The sequence below is a fragment of the Ailuropoda melanoleuca genome, chromosome 14 (assembly GCF_002007445.2).
Source record: "Ailuropoda melanoleuca isolate Jingjing chromosome 14, ASM200744v2, whole genome shotgun sequence".
NCBI classification, from domain to species: Eukaryota; Metazoa; Chordata; class Mammalia; order Carnivora; family Ursidae; genus Ailuropoda; species Ailuropoda melanoleuca.
The window spans coordinates 82,021,675-82,040,029 of NC_048231.1; the positions used below are offsets into that span (position 1 = coordinate 82,021,675).

Genomic DNA, 18,355 nt, shown 5'->3' on the forward strand with positions numbered 1-18,355 from the left:
GACTGAGCCACCCAGATGCCCCTGTAAGTCCATTTTCATGTCCTTAACTAGTATTAAAATTTTTCACCACCACCTTCCCCAGACACTGAAAAGACCACAGACTCATTGAGAGTTACAAGGAAATCATCTTAGCAATTATCTATCCTGACCTTCTCATTCAATAGACAAAAAAAACTGGAAGCTAGGAAAATTTAGGGACTTCCTTCTGATACACTGCTAACTAGGTAGGACAGATCTAGAGTTTAAAAGTTCTTTGGCACCTGGTACTGATGGGACCACATCACCATACTGGACATTCTTCTGATGACACATAATTCCAAGAAAAACTAAACACAACACATGAACCTATGTTCGTCCTTAAAAAAAAAAAAAAAGCAAAGTATTGCCATTGTTTTGAAGAAAGTAGTTAATGAACTTATACTATCACCTCCCAAAAATCTTCAACCAGGGGCATCTGGGCGGCTCAGTCGGTTAAGTGGCTGCCTTTGGCTCAGGTCATGATCCCAGGGTCCTGGGATCGAGTGCCACATCGGGCTCCCTGCTCAGCAGGGAGTCTGCTTCTCCCTCTCCCTTTGTCTCTGCCCCTCCCCACTGCTCATGTTCTCGCTCTCTCAAATAAAAATCTTTCTTCGGGGCGCCTGGGTGGCACAGCGGTTAAGCGTCTAGCCAAAGCGTCTAGACGGGCGTGATCCCGGTGTTATGGGATCGAGCCCCACATCAGGCTCCTCTGCTGTGAGCCTGCTTCTTCCTCTCCCACTCCCCCTGCTTGTGTTCCCTCTCTCACTGGCTGTCTCTAACTCTGTCAAATAAATAAATAAAATCTTAAAAAAAAAAAAATCTTCAACCATCCTGAAATATTGGAAAATACTTAGCTTTTATATCATTATTCCAGTTTAATGATTGAAAAAAGAAAATACTCATGGATTAATGAAGCCTTCCCATGGGACACAAGCAGCCACTGCTGTGCTGCCCTCAGAGGCCATGAAGGAGCCTGGTACAGCCTCCTCATCTGAAACGAGGGCAAATCAGAGCACGAACCTCTGCAGGTCTGGCATTCCAGGGAGCCTGCTCAGCACCAAAGACAAAGCGATGAGCGGCCACAAATGTAATTCAGCCCATAATATTAAAAGAAATAAAGGGAAGGCCAATCTAGAAAGCCTGGCCCACAGATCAATTCCGAAAGTCAACAGAGGTCGCTTAACCCAACGACGTTCCAAGATGCATTCCCGAGTCCATTACCAAACAGGACGGGACAGCATTTTCCTATCATACTGATGTTCCTCCCTGAGTGTGGCGAGCACACCACTGCCACAATTTCGCTGTGGAACTTGGCTCCATGTAGCATTCCTTCAAATAGCCCAACTGTGCACTACACGGTACGGCGTGTACTGCTAGTTTACTAAGAGCGCCCAGGCAGACCTTACAACTGCCAAAGTACCAGTCTGCTTTTTGTTTCTCCTTTAGAAGAAAGCAAAAGTTCCGTTTCTAGGACTGCATGTGACACAGGTCCGCCACACTAACACCAGGGAGAGCCAAAGCTACCCTCGCCATGCCTCGTGTCTTCGCGTCCAACACGGTGAAGCAGAAATGAGGCTTCACTGTCCGGTGGGAAAGGGTTTTCCGCAGTTAACGAAATCTGCTTCCGATCTGATAAAACCCACATTTGTGCCACTTCAGAATTTAATAAAAAACTCATGAAAATGTCCTGATTTGTGGCTGAGCAAATGAAACGTTGAGCATAACAAGAAAACTACACCTAATTAGTCATGTAAGACCCTAACCAATAAAGCCTCTAAAATAGCCCGATTTCCTCAAAGCACAAGCAGTACGAAGTTTCCAAGAGCTTAACCGCATTTATCGTGTACAGCTAAAATTCATGTGATATGCCTATTTACAAACATTATTCTTGAAAAGTGGTGTCTTACAGATAAACAATTATTTGCATACATTTCACTGCATCAATCACTGCACTAAATGGATAAAATATTTTAAAATACTTCCATTATTTCACATTTAGCCAGCTCCACGGAACCAACAGTGGTGGCCAAGTGGACAGAATTTCTTATGACTAATTAGACAAGCTCTATCTACATCAAAGAACTGACAAAATCTGATTAGACTTACTTGCTACTCCTGAAGCGAGTCCATAGAGCAGTCCTCCCCCATCCGACTGCTGCGGGAGTACATGTGCTCCTGGAGGGGGCGGCTTTTCTTGTCTGATAAAGTTATACAATAAGGTTTTCACAAGTTTGCTGGTGTATGGAAGACTACACAAAAAGAAAAAAAGAAAATCAAACTCATAGTTATGGAAGTCCCCTGATTTTGTATAATGATAAATATCAGCTATATAATCTATTAATATCAAAGCGATTAGCACAATTCAAAGAAACATAGCACTGTCACATAACAGTGAAGACTGTGGGCTCTGAGATCAGATTTGAGGCTTAATTCTGGCTTTCCTGTTTCTATGCCATGGTTGCTGGTCAAATCACTTCAACTCTTGAGCTCCAGTTACCTTCCTGGTAATCAGTGTAACAGATGACATATTCTAAATTCGGTATATTATACAGTGCCCGGTACTTGAAGGGAGGTAGTACCACAGAATCAGTAGGGAAAAACAAGAATTAAAAAGCAATGATATAAAAGACTATACATTTTAAGTATGAAATTATTCAATTTATGCATGCATACAAAATAAATATATATTTACTTACTCTTTCCTTTTAAGTAATGGAATGAGAGGAGAAGGGAAACACAGGTGAAAAGGGATATGTGTCCATGAATTAAAGTGGTAATTCCTGCAATCTAGAGAAAACTCTGTAATAGACTCCCGAGCCAAAGCTCTGGCTCTTTCTCTATTACCAGTGATTTTCAAGTATGTTCCAAACAGCCTTACAGGATTCTGTGACTGTATCACAGGGACAATCAAGGGAGCAGGAAGGTGCCACACAGATAACCAAGGCAACAAGAAGGATGTGAAAAAGACAAAGCTCCTCACACTCCCTGAGAACTTTAATCAAAGCTACTTTATTTGTAATTGTTTTGCATTCTCAAGTTCTGTGAAGAATGTGTCAACAGAAGATAGGCATGTGTGTGTGTACTTTTCATCTACTCCCAGCCCCCTATTAGGAGATCGTAAGCTGCTACTCAAGTGGAGCCCCCCATCCTAATGCATGCCTGGCACACAGTTAACACACAATGAATATCTCTGTCTAAACGCAAGTAGGAGCGGTCAGCTAAGAGGCTGCTGAACTAGTCCAAACACAGGGTGACTGAGTAGAGATGTGGTAGTTTCGACAGGACTGGTGAAAAGGGGAAGATTCAAAATAATTTCAGTGGACAAGCTCGACTGGATGAGTGCTTAGACATAGAGAATGATGCAGAAAAAGAAGAAAGAGGACTTCAAAGTTTCACTTCTACAAGGAAACCACCAGAGAAGGTGAAAAGCTGTGGGGATGAAAAGGGCAGGGAGGATGGACAGGTTAAATAGGAAAGCAGAATTTGGTTCCTTACGCGTTGGGTTTGGAGTGTGGACAGAATCACAGAAGGAAATGTCTGGCTGGACAGCTGAGATAATAACGAGGTTAGAGGACAAGACCAGAAATAAAGATTTATACAATAAGAAGTAGAAAAATGTAAAATAGAAACATACCATCGACCTTGCATCAAATACTTGTGACTGATGCTCTGTCGTAAAACTTCCTTGTGGAAGAGTTGGCAAGAAAGGAAAACCACCATCGTCGATACAGCTTCTACTGAGATGTCATATGTAATATCTCTGGAGAAACAGAAAACAGAATAATGATCCCTTTGGAAATTAGGATTGCTCTTTTCTAAATAAACTATACATTTAAAAATGAAGCATGAGAGACTCTGGACTCTGAGAAACAAACTGAGGGCTTCAGAGGGGAGTGGGGTGGGGGAATGGGATAGACTGGTGATGGGTAGTAAGGAGGGCAGGTGTTGCATGGTGCACTGGGTGTTATACGCAACTAATGAGTCATCGAACTTTACATCAAAAACCAGGGATGTCTAAATCGTGGAAGGAACTGAGATGCCCTTCAACAGATGACTGGATTAAGAAGTTGTGGTCCATATATACAATGGAATATTACTCAGCTATCAGAAAGAACGAGCTCTCAACATTTGCTGCAACATGGACGGCACTGGAGGAGATAATGCTAAGTGAAATAAGTCAAGCAGAGAAAGACAATTATCATATGATTTCTCTCATCTATGGAACATAAGAACTAGGAAGATCGGTAGGGGAAGAAAGGGATAAAGAAAGGGGGGGTAATCAGAAGGGGGAATGAAGCATGACAGACTATGGACTCTGGGAAACAAACTGAGGGCTTCAGAGGGGAGAGGGGTGGGGGAATGGGATAGACTGGTGATGGGTAGTAAGGAGGGCATGTATTGCATGGTGCACTGGGTGTTATACGCAACTAATGAATCATCGAACTTTGCATCAGAAACCAGGGATGTACTGTATGGCAACTAACATAATATAACCAAAAAAATTAAAAAAAAAACCCAGGGATGTACTGTATGGTGACTAACATAATATAATAAAAAATATTATAATAAAAATGTAATCTAAACATTCAATATGTTTCTAGGTTATAAAGATATAAAAATTAACTCGAGCAAAAATATGAAGCCCTTTCCCAGCCATTAGCTCTTGCACTTGGGTCAGGCATCCCATGACTTTCCTATTTTCCAGTTCCCACCTCCTGCTGAACGACATGTCTATTAGTGCATAATGGAAACAGTCACCAGCAGTGTTGGCTTAGAAGATTTGCCCTAAAGCTCTATGTTCATCCCTGTTTAGTTACAATGCAGAACCGAATACGCAGACTGTCAAACTGAAGAGAAGTCCCAGTGTAGGGAAGAAATCAATGCCTTTTCCCGGTGATCATCACTTTACAATGAGAACAATGGTATATCCTAACAACCTCTATCTGTTGTGTCTGCTGCCGCAAGGCCAACCCTGCATGTTCATCAAAATATGGACAGTGAACACATTATCCCTGTTTTATTAAGCATGTTTCTTCCAAGATCATCAGCCCCCCCTTTACAAATAAATCTTAGATCAAATAAAAAGGAAACGAAAGTTTTGGCTGAGCAGGAAGCACAAACAGAAATAAATGCCTCAAGAAATCTTCAGTTATTGAAAAAGTTTAAACACATTATCATGGGGAACAGTAACGGATCAGGAAAGTGGAAATCTTAACACAGCAAAAAGAGTAACAGCTCAAAAAAAAAAAAATAAAAATATTTTGACAGAACTGAAATATTCATGGAAAGCTCGCCCCCACAAAAAAACACTTAACACCTACTTAAATGAGGCTCACTAAACAAATTAAACATGACTTGATTCTAGAACTGGGCAAGCTTAAAATTCAACCAGATATTTTAAGGAGTTATTACTGATAGAAATCTCTTTTAAAAATAAAGTATACAAAACACAAGAGGTCCATGCAATTGATGTTATTATGTAATGAATAAATCTTAGTTCTACCCAGAAATTCCACCTTTGAAAGTATTATAGAACAATTCTCTCACCTGAAACTTCCATAGCGGTGTAAGTATTAACCACATAAAACACAATTCTTGTATTTGTTCTTATTCCTCGAACTAAATGAAAGACAGCCTGACAGGTCATGTTATGATTCATTAATTCTTCATTAATGACGATCTGGCTGCTTAGAACCCCAAAGATTTTGCATCACAGTTATCATTTATTCATATAGCCCATGCCTGTTAGGAATCCATACTCTATAGTCAATTGGCTAGACTTTTAGTTGGGTCAGAGCATAAAGCCAAATCTTGAAGAATAAAATATCTTGCTATAGGGTAGAGCCTATCTAGATAGGTGACCACCTCCAGGACAATTGATAACATATTCAGTTACTGCATCAATAATATAGAACCAACTGCAGTGGTTTATAATTTAACATCTTTCTCTATGTCCCAGATCCAAATTCTGTAAAGCTATAGGAGTGAAGGGTAGAGGGTTTCATGTTGGGAGGTAGGGAAAGCTGACAGCACATAAGAATACTGACTCAACAGGACATTTGTAATTTCATATCAACCTATAAATCCATTCCCCCAAATTTTTAAACAGAACTCAGTGATTCCCTCATGCGCTTCCATAGTCTATGGATAAAAGTTCTATCAAATTGTTTATTACATTGTATTCCACTTCATAGGTCATTCAACAAGTATTTATAAAGAACTTATTCTTACTATGTCTACACAGGCATTATGTCCCATATTAGAAACACTATCCATCAACAAATAGATAAGGCTCCTGCCTTAATGGAGCTTACAATTTAGTGGAGAAAAGAGAACTCAAGAAATGATTACACCAAAAAGGGTCATAAAGAAAAAGAGCAAGTACCACCATGAAAGGATTATAGGGAATTCTGGTTGTAAAGCTCTTCTAAAAAAGTGACGTTAAGCCCTAAAGCATAACTTGCAAGCAGCTATTTGCAGATGAGTTTTGGGTTTTGTTTTTTTTTTAAGATTTATTTGAGAGTGTGTGCACGTGTGCAAGCAGGGCTCAATCTTATGACCATGAGATCATGATCTGAGCCAAAATCATGATCTGAGCCTAAATCAAGAGTTGGACGCTTAACTGACTGAGCCACCCAGGTGTCCCAAGACGAGTCTCTTTTTCACTAGAACACATGAGATTCTAGCTAGGGATCCTTTCATTTTTTAGTTATTTGTATTCCCAACTCCAGTACATAACAGACACTCAATGGATAAATGGATAGAGACAAGGAGGGATCTTTTTTTTTTTTTGTAACTTTATTATTATTTTTTGAGAGAAAAACCGTGTGTGCGTGTGTGTGTATATATAATGCATTAAACACACTTAAAATGGCTGTTATGGGAAAGAAGAGGAGTAAGGAATGGGGATAAATGGGAATAAGTGAATGGATTAACACCAAATGCTGGGAGGGATGGGCCTCACATGAACGAGTGATGATAATGGTTCTTGAAGTGAAAAATGTGATCGACTCAATCCTATGCCTGATGTGTCCAAAATCAGGGACAGTAGGATGAAGGGTGATATCAACCTAATGATATCAAGAACAATGGAAATGGACAATCACTTTACATGTATTTATATGTACTTAAGATGTTCTCTTCTTTTCCTAGTTCTCCAAGTTTTTCTTTTTTCATGAACGGATATTGAATTTGGTCAAACGCTTTTTCCACACTTACTGAGACACTCATATGGCTTGTCTAATTTATTCTGTCAATATAGCATATTACGCTGATTGAATTTCAAGTGTTAACCATATCACATTCTTCAGGTAAACCACACTTGGTTATGATGTACTGTCCTTTTCATATATTGCTGTATACAATTTACTAATTATTTTTTTAAAGATTTTATTTATTTATTTGTTTTATTTATTTGAGAGAGAGAGCTAGCATGAGCCAGAGGAGGGGCAGAGGGAAAGAGAGAGGCAGAAAATCTCAAGCAGACTCTGCACTGAGCATGAAGCCTGACGTGGGGTTCAATCCCATGACCCTGAGAGCATGACCTGAGCTAGAACCAAAAGTTGGACGCTCAACCAACTGAACCAGCCAGGTGCCCCAACTTACTATTTTTAAAAGATTTTTCTCCTATACTGATAAAAGTCCGTAATTTTCTTTTGATGTAATGTTTGCTAGGTTTTAGTATCAGGGTTAGGCTAGCCTCACAAAACATGTTATCCCATCTGCTTTTGAAACATACTTTATTGAAATACTTGCTTCATAACACAATGTTGAGCAAAGACAGCAGAACATTATGTACCATACCAATGAATATGCATGCAGATGCTAACAGGCAAAAGATTAAAAAAGCAATCCTGAGAGATGAGATTATAGGTGACTATTTTTATCACTTTAATTTAAACTTTTTAAACGGGAAGGGCATGAAGATAATGAGTGGGAGAAACATTTGCTCCAAACCGATGATTTCTACTGGGAAATTTCCTGGGGAAAAAATATCATAAGTGATAGTCTGAAGATAATATCTAACCTCATTCTGACCATGGGTGGTTGTCTTCTTTTTTTTTTTCTTTAAGATTTTATTTATTTGTCAGAGAGAGAGAGCACAAGCAGGGGAGCGGCAAGCAGAACAGGCAGAGGAAGAAGCAGGCTCCCCCACTAAGCAGGGAGCCAGAGGCGGGACTGGATCCCAGGACCCTGGGATCATGACCTGAGCTGAAGACAGCCACTTAACCAACTGAGCCACCCAGGCGTCCCTGACCATGGGTCTTCTTAATGATTCCTCTCTATCACTTCACTGTAAACAATCAAAGTAACAGAGATTGCAACTGGGGAAAAACACTCTAACGTGAGTGTTTCAGTGCTTATGGACTGCAATAACAAACTAACAGAGACTGGGTGGCTCATAAACAAAAGAAATCTATTCTCACAGTTCTGAAGGCTAGAAATTCCAAGATCAAGGCACCTGCAGATTCAGTGTCTGATGAGAGTTGGCTTTCTGGTTCACAGATAGGGAGCATTGTTTTGCTGTGTTATCACACAGTGGAAGAGGGGCAAGGGACCTTTCCTGGGTATCTTTTACAAGGGCACTAATCCCATTCGTGAGGGCAAACCTAACCATCCCCTGTCCCCCAAATACCATCACCCTGGAAGTTAGGTTTCAACATATGAATTTGGGGAGGACACAAACATTCAGATCATAGCAATAAGTTAGCCACACTTACTGTGTTAGTTAGGGCTCTCCAGAGAAATAGAACCCACAATATATGAAGAGATACATACGAAAAGAGATTTACTATAAGGGATTGGCTGACACAATTACAGAAGTTGAGAACTTCCATTACAAGCCATTTGCAAGGGGGAGGCCCAGGAAAGCCAGTGGTACAGTTCCAGTCCAAACCCAAAGGCCTGAGAACCAGAAAAACCCTGGTCTAAGTATGAGGACCTAAGAATCAGGGGCACCAATGTCCGAGGACAAGAGAAGATGGATGTCTCAGCTCAAACAGGAGAGCAAATTCACCCTTCCTCCACCTTTGTGTTCTGTTCATGCCCTCAACAGACCGGATGATCCCAGCACTGGTGACTATGATCTTTTTGACAAAGTCTACCAATTCAGATGCTAACTGTTTCCAGAAACACACTCACCGACACACCCAGAAAAAATGAAATAATGTTAGACCTCTGGGCAGCCCCTCAGCTCAGTCAAGTGGTCACACAAAATTAACCATCACATCTGTCCATCAAAGATGTTAAGTTGAACTTTTAAAAACTGGCAGAGTGCACAGTCACAGATTCCGTCTCATTAAAAGCATTTAGTCATTAAAAGCATTTAAACACTATTCAGAAGATCTTACACCTAGAAATGTTGTTCCTGCGTAAGAAACAAACAGCATTCTAACACTCACAGACACCTCTAATTTGCAATAACCATAAAAAGCAAATACATATTTCAGTAAGAAACTTTACTCAATATAAAGCTTAGTGGCATAGCACACACAGCATTTGCGATTCTTATTCACAAAACAGCCTATAGCTATGAGCCAAAAACCAAGATATCCCATATGTCAACACAGCATTTAATATGATCAAAAATATAAGATTTAGAGAAACAAAAGAATGTGTAAAAAGAAGAGCATCTAGCATGTTTTGATGTGTGCACAGAAAAAGCGGTTTAAATATATTACAGCCACTCAGATTTGATAATGATTGAGAATACAACAATCTCTCTTAGAAGAAATCTACCAAGGAGATGAGCAGGCATTTCTTTTTTGTAAATCATTGTTATACAAGTTAAAAATGGACTTCATCAACATGATACTAAAAAGATAGTGAGATACATACATACTGTTGGAACAACTGTACAGCTTTCTGAAAGGAAAAAAAAAAAGCTTGAAACTATACCTCAGACCCTATAGTAAAAGAAATCCCAAATATACCAAAAGTTTAAATCTTTAAAAAAAAATCTGACAGGACAAGATGGAAGACTCTCTTATAGCATGCTTTATAGAAGGCCTTTCCAACCATTCAAATATTCACTGAGCACTTACTATATGCCAGGCCTCCTGACGCTTATATTCTAGATGGGCAGACAAATAAATATGCTATATAATAAATTAAAAGGTTATAAGTGCTATGAAGAAAACAATGCATGAAGGTTGGATAAGGAGTACCTGGTTAGGGTGGAAGGGTAAGGAACAGTTATGCTAAACTGCTATGAAAGAAGTCCAAAACTATGTGGGTTTTTTTATTTATTTATTCATTCATTCATTCATTTATTTTTAAGATTTTATTTATTTATTTGACAGAGAGAGAGAGACAGCCAGTGAGAGAGGGAACACAAGCAGGGGGAGTGGGAGAGGAAGCAAGGAGCCCAGTGCGGGGGTTTGATCCCAGGACCCTGGGATCACGCCCTGGGCCGAAGGCAGACGCTTAATGACTGAGCCACCCAGACGCCCCAAAATTATGTTTTAAACCTGATCGACGCTCATTTCTCTGCCACTTAACAATCAGATAAAGCAGGATCTACTTCATAAAATCACACAAAGGCCACGCTGGAAAGGAAGCTCTGTCACCATTTGCGTGCATTTCCAAGTTTGTTCCAGTTATCATTTCCCACCAGAGAGGAGGGAGAAAAAAATCATTCCAAGGCAAGCCATTTCCTTTTAAAGTAATACAAAAGTTGTATATATCACTTCCTCTGCTACACCCGTATCTAGATCTAGCCGGCAAGCGAGCCTGAGAAACATCATCTCTACCCGGACAGCCACTGCCCAGCCAAATTCTAATAAAGAGGAGGAGAATGAATCTGGGGGACCACTAACAATCTATCACAGGTGTGTTACAATTTTAAACAGTAAGACTCAACACGAAGTTGACATCTGAGCAAAGACTTGAAAGAAGTCAAGGAGGCAAAGGAAGAGGAGGCCAGGGAGAGGGACTAGCACATGCAAAGGCTTGGAGCTAGGAACATTTTTATTTAAGGATATTTAGAATATTGAAGGAACACCACAGGAGCCAGTGGGGCTAGAATGAAATGTGCATGAAGGCAAGTAGTGAAGAGAAAGGGCCAAAAAGGTCAACGATGAACCTAAAAGCCCATCCAGAAGGCCTAAAAGCTGTAAAAGACAGATAAACTCAAATTCTTAAAAATAGTGTTTAAAAATTTATTATGGCAAAACAAATGCATACTATAAGCACATAAGTCAAAAGGGAAATTCAGAAAAGACATATACATTAAATTCATGTCACAAAGGGCTAATCTTTCTAATACAAAATGGGTCCTAGAAACAGATACAATAGAGGCTCCCATATGACAATCAGCAAAGGATTTGAGCAAAAAAATGGTAACAACTCTATCGTCCAACAAGAGGGGAATAATTACATATAATTTGATACTGACCTACAACAGATCATAATGTAGTTTTTTTTTTTTGAAGAATGAGAAAGGATGTAGGAAATTAGCGCGCACACACAAGGCTAATGCGAATGTAAAATGATGAAGCCACCGAGGAAAGTTAAACATACAATTACCAGATGACTAGCAATTTTACTCTTAGATACACGCCCAGGGGAACTGAAAACGTTAAGTCCACCTAAAATCTTGTACAGGAATGCTCGGAGCAGCATCATTCATAACGGCTAAAAAACAGAAACAACCCAAATGTTTACCAAGTTATGAGTGGATAAACAAAATGCAGTGTATACATACAATGGGATACTTCTCAGTAACAAAGGGAATGAAGTACTGGGACTTGCTACAACAGGGGTGAACCCTAAACTCCTTATGCTAAGTGAAAGCAGCCAGATGTAAAAGACCACATAGCCTAGGATTCCATTCCTAGGAATTGTCCCAAAAGGGCAAATCCACAGAGCCAGAAAGCAGATTAGCGGTTACTACGGGCTGGGGAGAGGGAGAATTGAGGAGTGGCTGCTCATGGGTGCAGGGTTTCTCTGCAGGGTGATGAAGTTCTGAAATTCGATGGTAACGACAATTTCACAACTTTTGTGAATATGCTAAATACCACCTAATGATATACTCTGAAAGGGTAACTTTGGGGTATTTGAATATCCTCATAAGAAAAATGAGAAAGCTCTTTAAATGCTTACGTACAGAAGCTGCCAGGATAGACTGTCGACTGGAAAAAGAGGAAAGTTCAGAACGGTATGTATGATTTCCCACCTTGCGTGTGAATGCAGGGAGAAATAAGAATCTGTGTTCACAACCACATCTACGTTGCATGAACATCCTCAGGAAGGATACGTAAGAGACTAAGCACAGTGGTTACTCACGGAAGCAAATGGGACAGCTGGACAGATGGGGGACCAGAGTGGGCAGGGGACTGCTCACGTACACTTTTATGTGTTTGGATATTTAAGCAATATGTTCTAAAATCAAATTAATCGAGGGGCGCCTGGGTGGCACAGCGGTTAAGCGTCTGCCTTAGGCTCAGGGCGTGATCCCGGCGTTCTGGGATCGAGCCCCACGTCAGGCTCTTCCGCTATGAGCCTGCTTCTTCCTCTCCCACTCCCCCTGCTTGTGTTCCCTCTCTCGCTGGCTGTCTCTATCTCTGTCAAATAAATAAATAAAATCTTTGAAAAAAAAATAAATAAAAAAATAAAATAAAATAAAATAAAATCAAATTAATCGAAAACTAAAAATAGAAGACTGTCATAAATGTTAAAATTAAACTTTTCTTGATTCAAATTTGATGACATACTGAAATAAGAGCAAACAAAATTAAATCGCATTGTAGTATGCTGTAAAAGTCACTGATCCAAAATTGGTAGACCTAGGATCTGCTTCTCAGCTCTCTATTAAACTCATTCTGTTACTTTCAACAAATAATTCCTCTGGGTCTCAGTTTTCTTATTTTTAAATAAGTACATCAGGCAAGATGATCTCTAATGTCATTTCTTGCTGTAACATTCTATAATGCTCAAAAAAAGGAATTCAAGGCAATGTTAGATTTCTGTGAAAACAAAATTTAAAATGTATTAATTGGCCTATCCTAAGTGCCAAATAATCAGGGAAAAGAGCCAGAGAGGCCAATACTTGAAAGAAACCAAAATGCTACCACGCTGAGCGTGGTGGTTTTTAGAAGATGAAAAATGTTTTAGGCCAACAGATCCTTCTTGTTTTAATGTCCTTGTATGATCTTCAGAAGATTTTCATCACAAAATCGCCAAAACAAAGTCAACTTTAAAAAGCCAAAGTGTTGCTTTGGCTGCCATATTATCCCAAGAACTTTCCACCATCTGGGCTGGAAATGTCCTAAAACAAACTACTGTTGGAGCAAGTTACTAATTTCATGTGAAGAAAAAAAAAGGCGCCTTGACCTTGTGCTGCTCTGCTAGGGCAGAGTGGAACACTTGGATAAAGACAAAAGCCTTCATGAAATGGGTGTTAGTGTTGGCTAAGGACAAAGTCAACGAATATGGAGGAAAAAAACATCCTCTTCTGACTTACTATTGGGGGAGAACCCGGACAGTATGTAAATGGAACATAAGTTTAACAAAAACAACAGACAAGTTCAAAAGATTAAGACCAAAATCTAGAAATATCAGTGTCATGCCACCACAGACAGTGTGAAAGTAAAACATGAGAGAAGACGAAAAAGTGGTAGAGTGTATTATAGATACTGCCAGTGGTGGTGGTGGCTAGTTTTCAAAGGTAACAAAATCAAAGACACGGGAATATGTCTCATTTATAAAAGTCTTCACAGCGGAACAGAAAGTGCCTTGGGTTAGGAGTCAAAAAATTTGGATTCTGTTCTCAGAACTGTCACTCATTAGCTTGATCAGCCACCTAACCTGTCAACTTCACTATGTGTAAAAATCAAGGGGGTGGATCAAATAAACTCGAATATCCACTCCATGTTTTCATGATTTCTCAAAGAACGAGTGCCCTACATCTAACACTGCATCAAATGCAGCAGTAAAATATAGCCACATATCCTCCTGAAATAAAGTTCAAGGAGCAAAATGAGTTTTTAAGATAACCTTAAAAATGAAAAATTAGGATGGATGATAAGATGGAGACATAATATTTTTTAAAAAGATGGGTACATAATAAAGCAAATATACCAAAACAGCTATATGAGTGTCCATAGTGCAATTAAGCCAACTTAAAATGTTGCATTCATAAAACAAGAAACAATCAGAGAAAAAGCTCTCAGGAATTAAAAATGATTGCTAAACCTTCATCAAAAGTTAGAAATGGCCATTGAATCTATGAAGAGATGTTCAATCTCACTTGTAATGAGAAAATACATACAAGAATCATGCTATGGGACACCTGGGTGGCTCAGTCGGTTAAGCATCTGCCTTCAGCTCAGGTCATGATCTTAGGGTCCTAAGATCGAGTCCCACATCGGACTCCTTGCTCAGCAAGGAGCCTGCTTCTCCCTCTGCCTGCCACTCCCCCTGCTTGTGCACGTGTGTGCATGCTCTCTGACAAATAAATAAAATCTTTAAAAAAAATTTAAAAAAAGAAGCACATTATTATTTCCATTTTTAACTTACAAAAAAGTTTACACAATATTGGCAAGGCTCTGTTAAATGATTTTAGTGAGATTATAACTGGTATAATCTCTTTAGGGTTGATGGGAATGCAAACTGGTGCAGCCACCACTCTGGAAAACAGTATGGAGGTTCCTCAAAAAGTTAAAAGTAGGACTACCCCACTACCCAGCAATTCCAGTACTAGGTATTTATCCAAAGGATACAAAAATAGTTGATTCAAAAGGGCACGCACACCTCCATGTTTATACAATGTCTACAATAGCTGAGACATGGAAAAAGCCCAGATGTCCATCAATAGATGAATGGATAAAGAAGAGGTAGTATACACACACACACACACACACGTGCATATACATACAATGGACTATTAGCCATCAAAAAGAATGAAATCTTGCCATTCACAGCAATGTGGATGGAACCAGAGAGTATTATGCTAAGTGAAATAAGTCACTCAGAGAAAGACAAATACCATATGATTTCACTCATACGTGAAATTTAAGAAACAAAACAGATGAACATAGAGAAAGGGAACAAAAAATAAAATAAGATAAAGACAGAGAGGGAGGCAAACCATAAGAGACTCTTAAATATAAGGAACAAACTGAGGGTTTGTGGGCGGGGGATGGGCATTAAGGAGGGCACTTCATGTAATGAGCACTGGGTGTTATATGTAACTGATGAATCACTAAATTCTACCCCTGAAACCAATACTACACTATATGTGAACTAACTTGAATTAAATTAAATTTTAAAACAAAAAATACTAATAATCTCTTAGGGGACAGGTTTTTTTTAAAACCAAACATATTTTTATCAAATTTTAAAATGCACCCACTGAATACTAACTCTAAGATGTATATGATGGCTATATCTATATCTGCATTAATTTGTGCATATGTAGTATATCCCAACAATGAAAGATTGCTCAGTGCTAGAAAGAAATGAACTATAAAGCCATGAAAATGTACAAACCTTAAATGCATATTGCTAACTAAACAAAGCCAATCTGAAAAGGGTACACACTGTATATTTCCAACTATACGACAATCTGGAAAAGACACAACGAAGGAGATAGTAGAAGGATCGGTGGCAGCTGGGGTTGGGGGAGGGGATAAACAGGCAGAGCACAGAGGGCTTTTAGGGCAATGCAACTACTGTTATGATACTCTAATGGTGGATACATGTCATTACCCATTTGTTAAAACCCATACAATGTATAACACACCAAGAGTGAGCCCTAATGGAAACCATGACTTAGGGTGATCATGATGTGTCAATGTGGGTTCCTCAACTATTACACATGTATCACCCTGGGGCAGGATGTTGGGGGGGTGCTATACAACTGTGGAAACAGGGATTATATGGGAATTGCCCATACTTTCTGCTCAATTTTGCTCTGAACCTAAAACTGCTTTGAAAAATAAAGCATACTAAGTAAAAGGAAAAGAAACAGTGTTATTTAGAAATCTATTCAAAGGTATGCTAAGGGTAAAGATTTATATAAATCATCCGAACAGCTAAGAATCAAAAATGATTGTTTCTGGGGTGGAAAGAGATAAAAGGGATAGGACGAAGAATATCTGTTCTCATCATAAGCCCTCTGTATTTGATTTTTTCCCAAAACCAACTGCACACGTGTATTACCATTTAAAATAACTGCAGCATCAGTATCAATGGCTACTATTAAATATTAATTATATATTACATGTAATGTAATCTCGATTATATATGAAAAGAAACTACTCTGTAAAGAATTAATTTCTATAAGTGACACAAAAAATTAAAAAGAAAAAAATTAACTCTTTGCCGGTAGAATGAAAGTTTGCAATTATTAGTGTACTTTACCTCATTCATACTTTGCCATCCATGTATTAATAACAGCAAAAGAAAGTAACAAATGTATTCTGTACCAGTTCTTGGTTGTATAAGAGTAAAAATTCTTTGAAGGCAGAGTCAGTGTTGTCAGAGCCACCAAAGAATCCTGCAAACTGACCTTAGGAAAGTCACTTCCCTTCTCTCTGCTTGAGTGACATCAGATATAAAATGAGAGCGCTAGGATAAAGAAAAGCTGAATTCTAGTTCTAAAAATCCAATGATCTTCTGGCTCTAAACAGCCCATAACCTGCAAGGAAATATGCAAACACAGGCAAAATAACAGCCAGGACTCAGGACCCTGCTTTTGCTGCTGCTAAGCTTTCTTTCACACCTAACGCCAGGCTAGCACCAGTCCTCCTAAGCAGAAACTTCCTTCAGTTCCCAGATGATTCAGCCTTGCTCTTTTGAATCTCACACATCCTGTGTCCTATGCCTACTATACTTGTTAGTGAGCTAATGCTGCTCCTCCTTTTTCCTGCGAAGTTTAAAACAGGAAAATTAATTCAGAAAGCAAATATATTCAATGTTTTTGAGTACCTGGTGTAAGACACCACACTTTTATAATCCTAAAGCATTTTACAATTTACAAAAGCATCTTCAAGTGCATTGTTTTGGTCCTCAACACAATCCTGAGCAACACAGTAGGCAGTGAGAGCACAAGACAGAGGCTGAGATGCTCCCTCTCGGCTGCTGTCCGCCCTACGGCATTAAAGGCCAAGATGTATGGCCTGGCTGTTCCTCCAACAATTCCAGGAGTTGGTCTCCAAACGCAGGCACTTCAATTTCCGTATCTAAAATACTGAACAGCTGAACTAGAGGTCTTCAAATGTCTTTTTCAAGTAATGATTTCTGGTCTATTGCCCCTAATGCTAAAATGAGAAACCCGAGGCGTGGAGTGACATTCCCAGTTAGTAGGAGAGCCAGGATTCAAGCCCTATCCTCTGGATTCAGAACCAGAGAGGTTCTTTCCTATTACAGAATATGTTCTATACTTCTTAATCATAATCAGTAACTCAATTATGAACAATCTGAGCACTTTACTTATAAAATCAACATTATTTGTGGTACTGGATATATTTTGGTCAGACTTCAATAAACATAGTAAAGGTATGCATATTTTAAAAATTTAACTGAGATCCCCCTCGGCACACCAGAAACCAATTATCAAACTAAAAAGCTATTGTGAACTTAATATATAATACTGTCTCGGCATACGGAAATACTATCACCTTTAATTCAGTGCTTGTAATGACTTAAATACTTCACTGATTCAACCAGAAAGCTATACTAGTTATTACCCTTTACAGCACCTAAAACCTAACTGCTAACTTGCTTTAGCTGCCCTCTCCACTGAGGCTGCATTTGAATAAGTGTTTAGGGTTCAACATGCAGGGCCACAGAAAGGCATCTTCCCAACAGTGAAGCCCTTCATTGCCAACCCGGGTCCCTCCAGTTCCTTCACTCTCCTCCACCAACTTCACAGCTTTTCACATTCTTTTTTTTTTTTTTTTTAAGATTTTATTTATTTATTTGACAGAGAGAGACAGCCAGCGAGAGAGGGAACACAAGCAGGGAGGGAGAGGAAGAAGCAGGCTCCCAGCAGAGGAGCCTGATGTGGGGCTCGATCCCAGAACGCTGGGATCATGCCCTGAGCCAAAGGCAGACGCTTAACGACTATACCACCCAGGCGCCCCAGCTTTTCACATTCTTGAACCACCTTCTCATGATTAGCAACCAAAGTTTTCAATGTTCAAATTCTCCACAGTATAACACTGAAGCCCATATCATTAGTTTATGGGTCGAATTACAAATATGCATTTCCTATCATTTTATTACATTTCTGAAACTCTATGGACAAAGCAAATCTCATAAATAAGACTGTTAATCAATTCCATTCCCCCCCAAATACTTCCAGAATGGATTTTAGAGAAATAGCTCTCAAAAT

At 39.3% G+C, this 18,355-nt stretch overlaps 1 protein-coding gene across 5 annotated transcripts in view; it reads right to left on the bottom strand.

Moving 5' to 3' along the window:
* DYM (dymeclin) overlaps positions 1 to 18,355 on the bottom strand; it is a 334,558-nt gene that overhangs the window by 231,678 nt on the left and 84,525 nt on the right. For all 5 annotated transcript variants that reach the window (XM_034642813.1, XM_034642810.1, XM_034642809.1 and 2 more), the window contains 2 exons: positions 3,653 to 3,778; positions 2,125 to 2,267 (listed from right to left, as the gene is read on the bottom strand). In XM_034642813.1, coding sequence (XP_034498704.1) covers positions 2,125 to 2,267; positions 3,653 to 3,778 — 269 coding nt within the window. The remainder of the gene's footprint in view (positions 1 to 2,124; positions 2,268 to 3,652; positions 3,779 to 18,355) is intronic.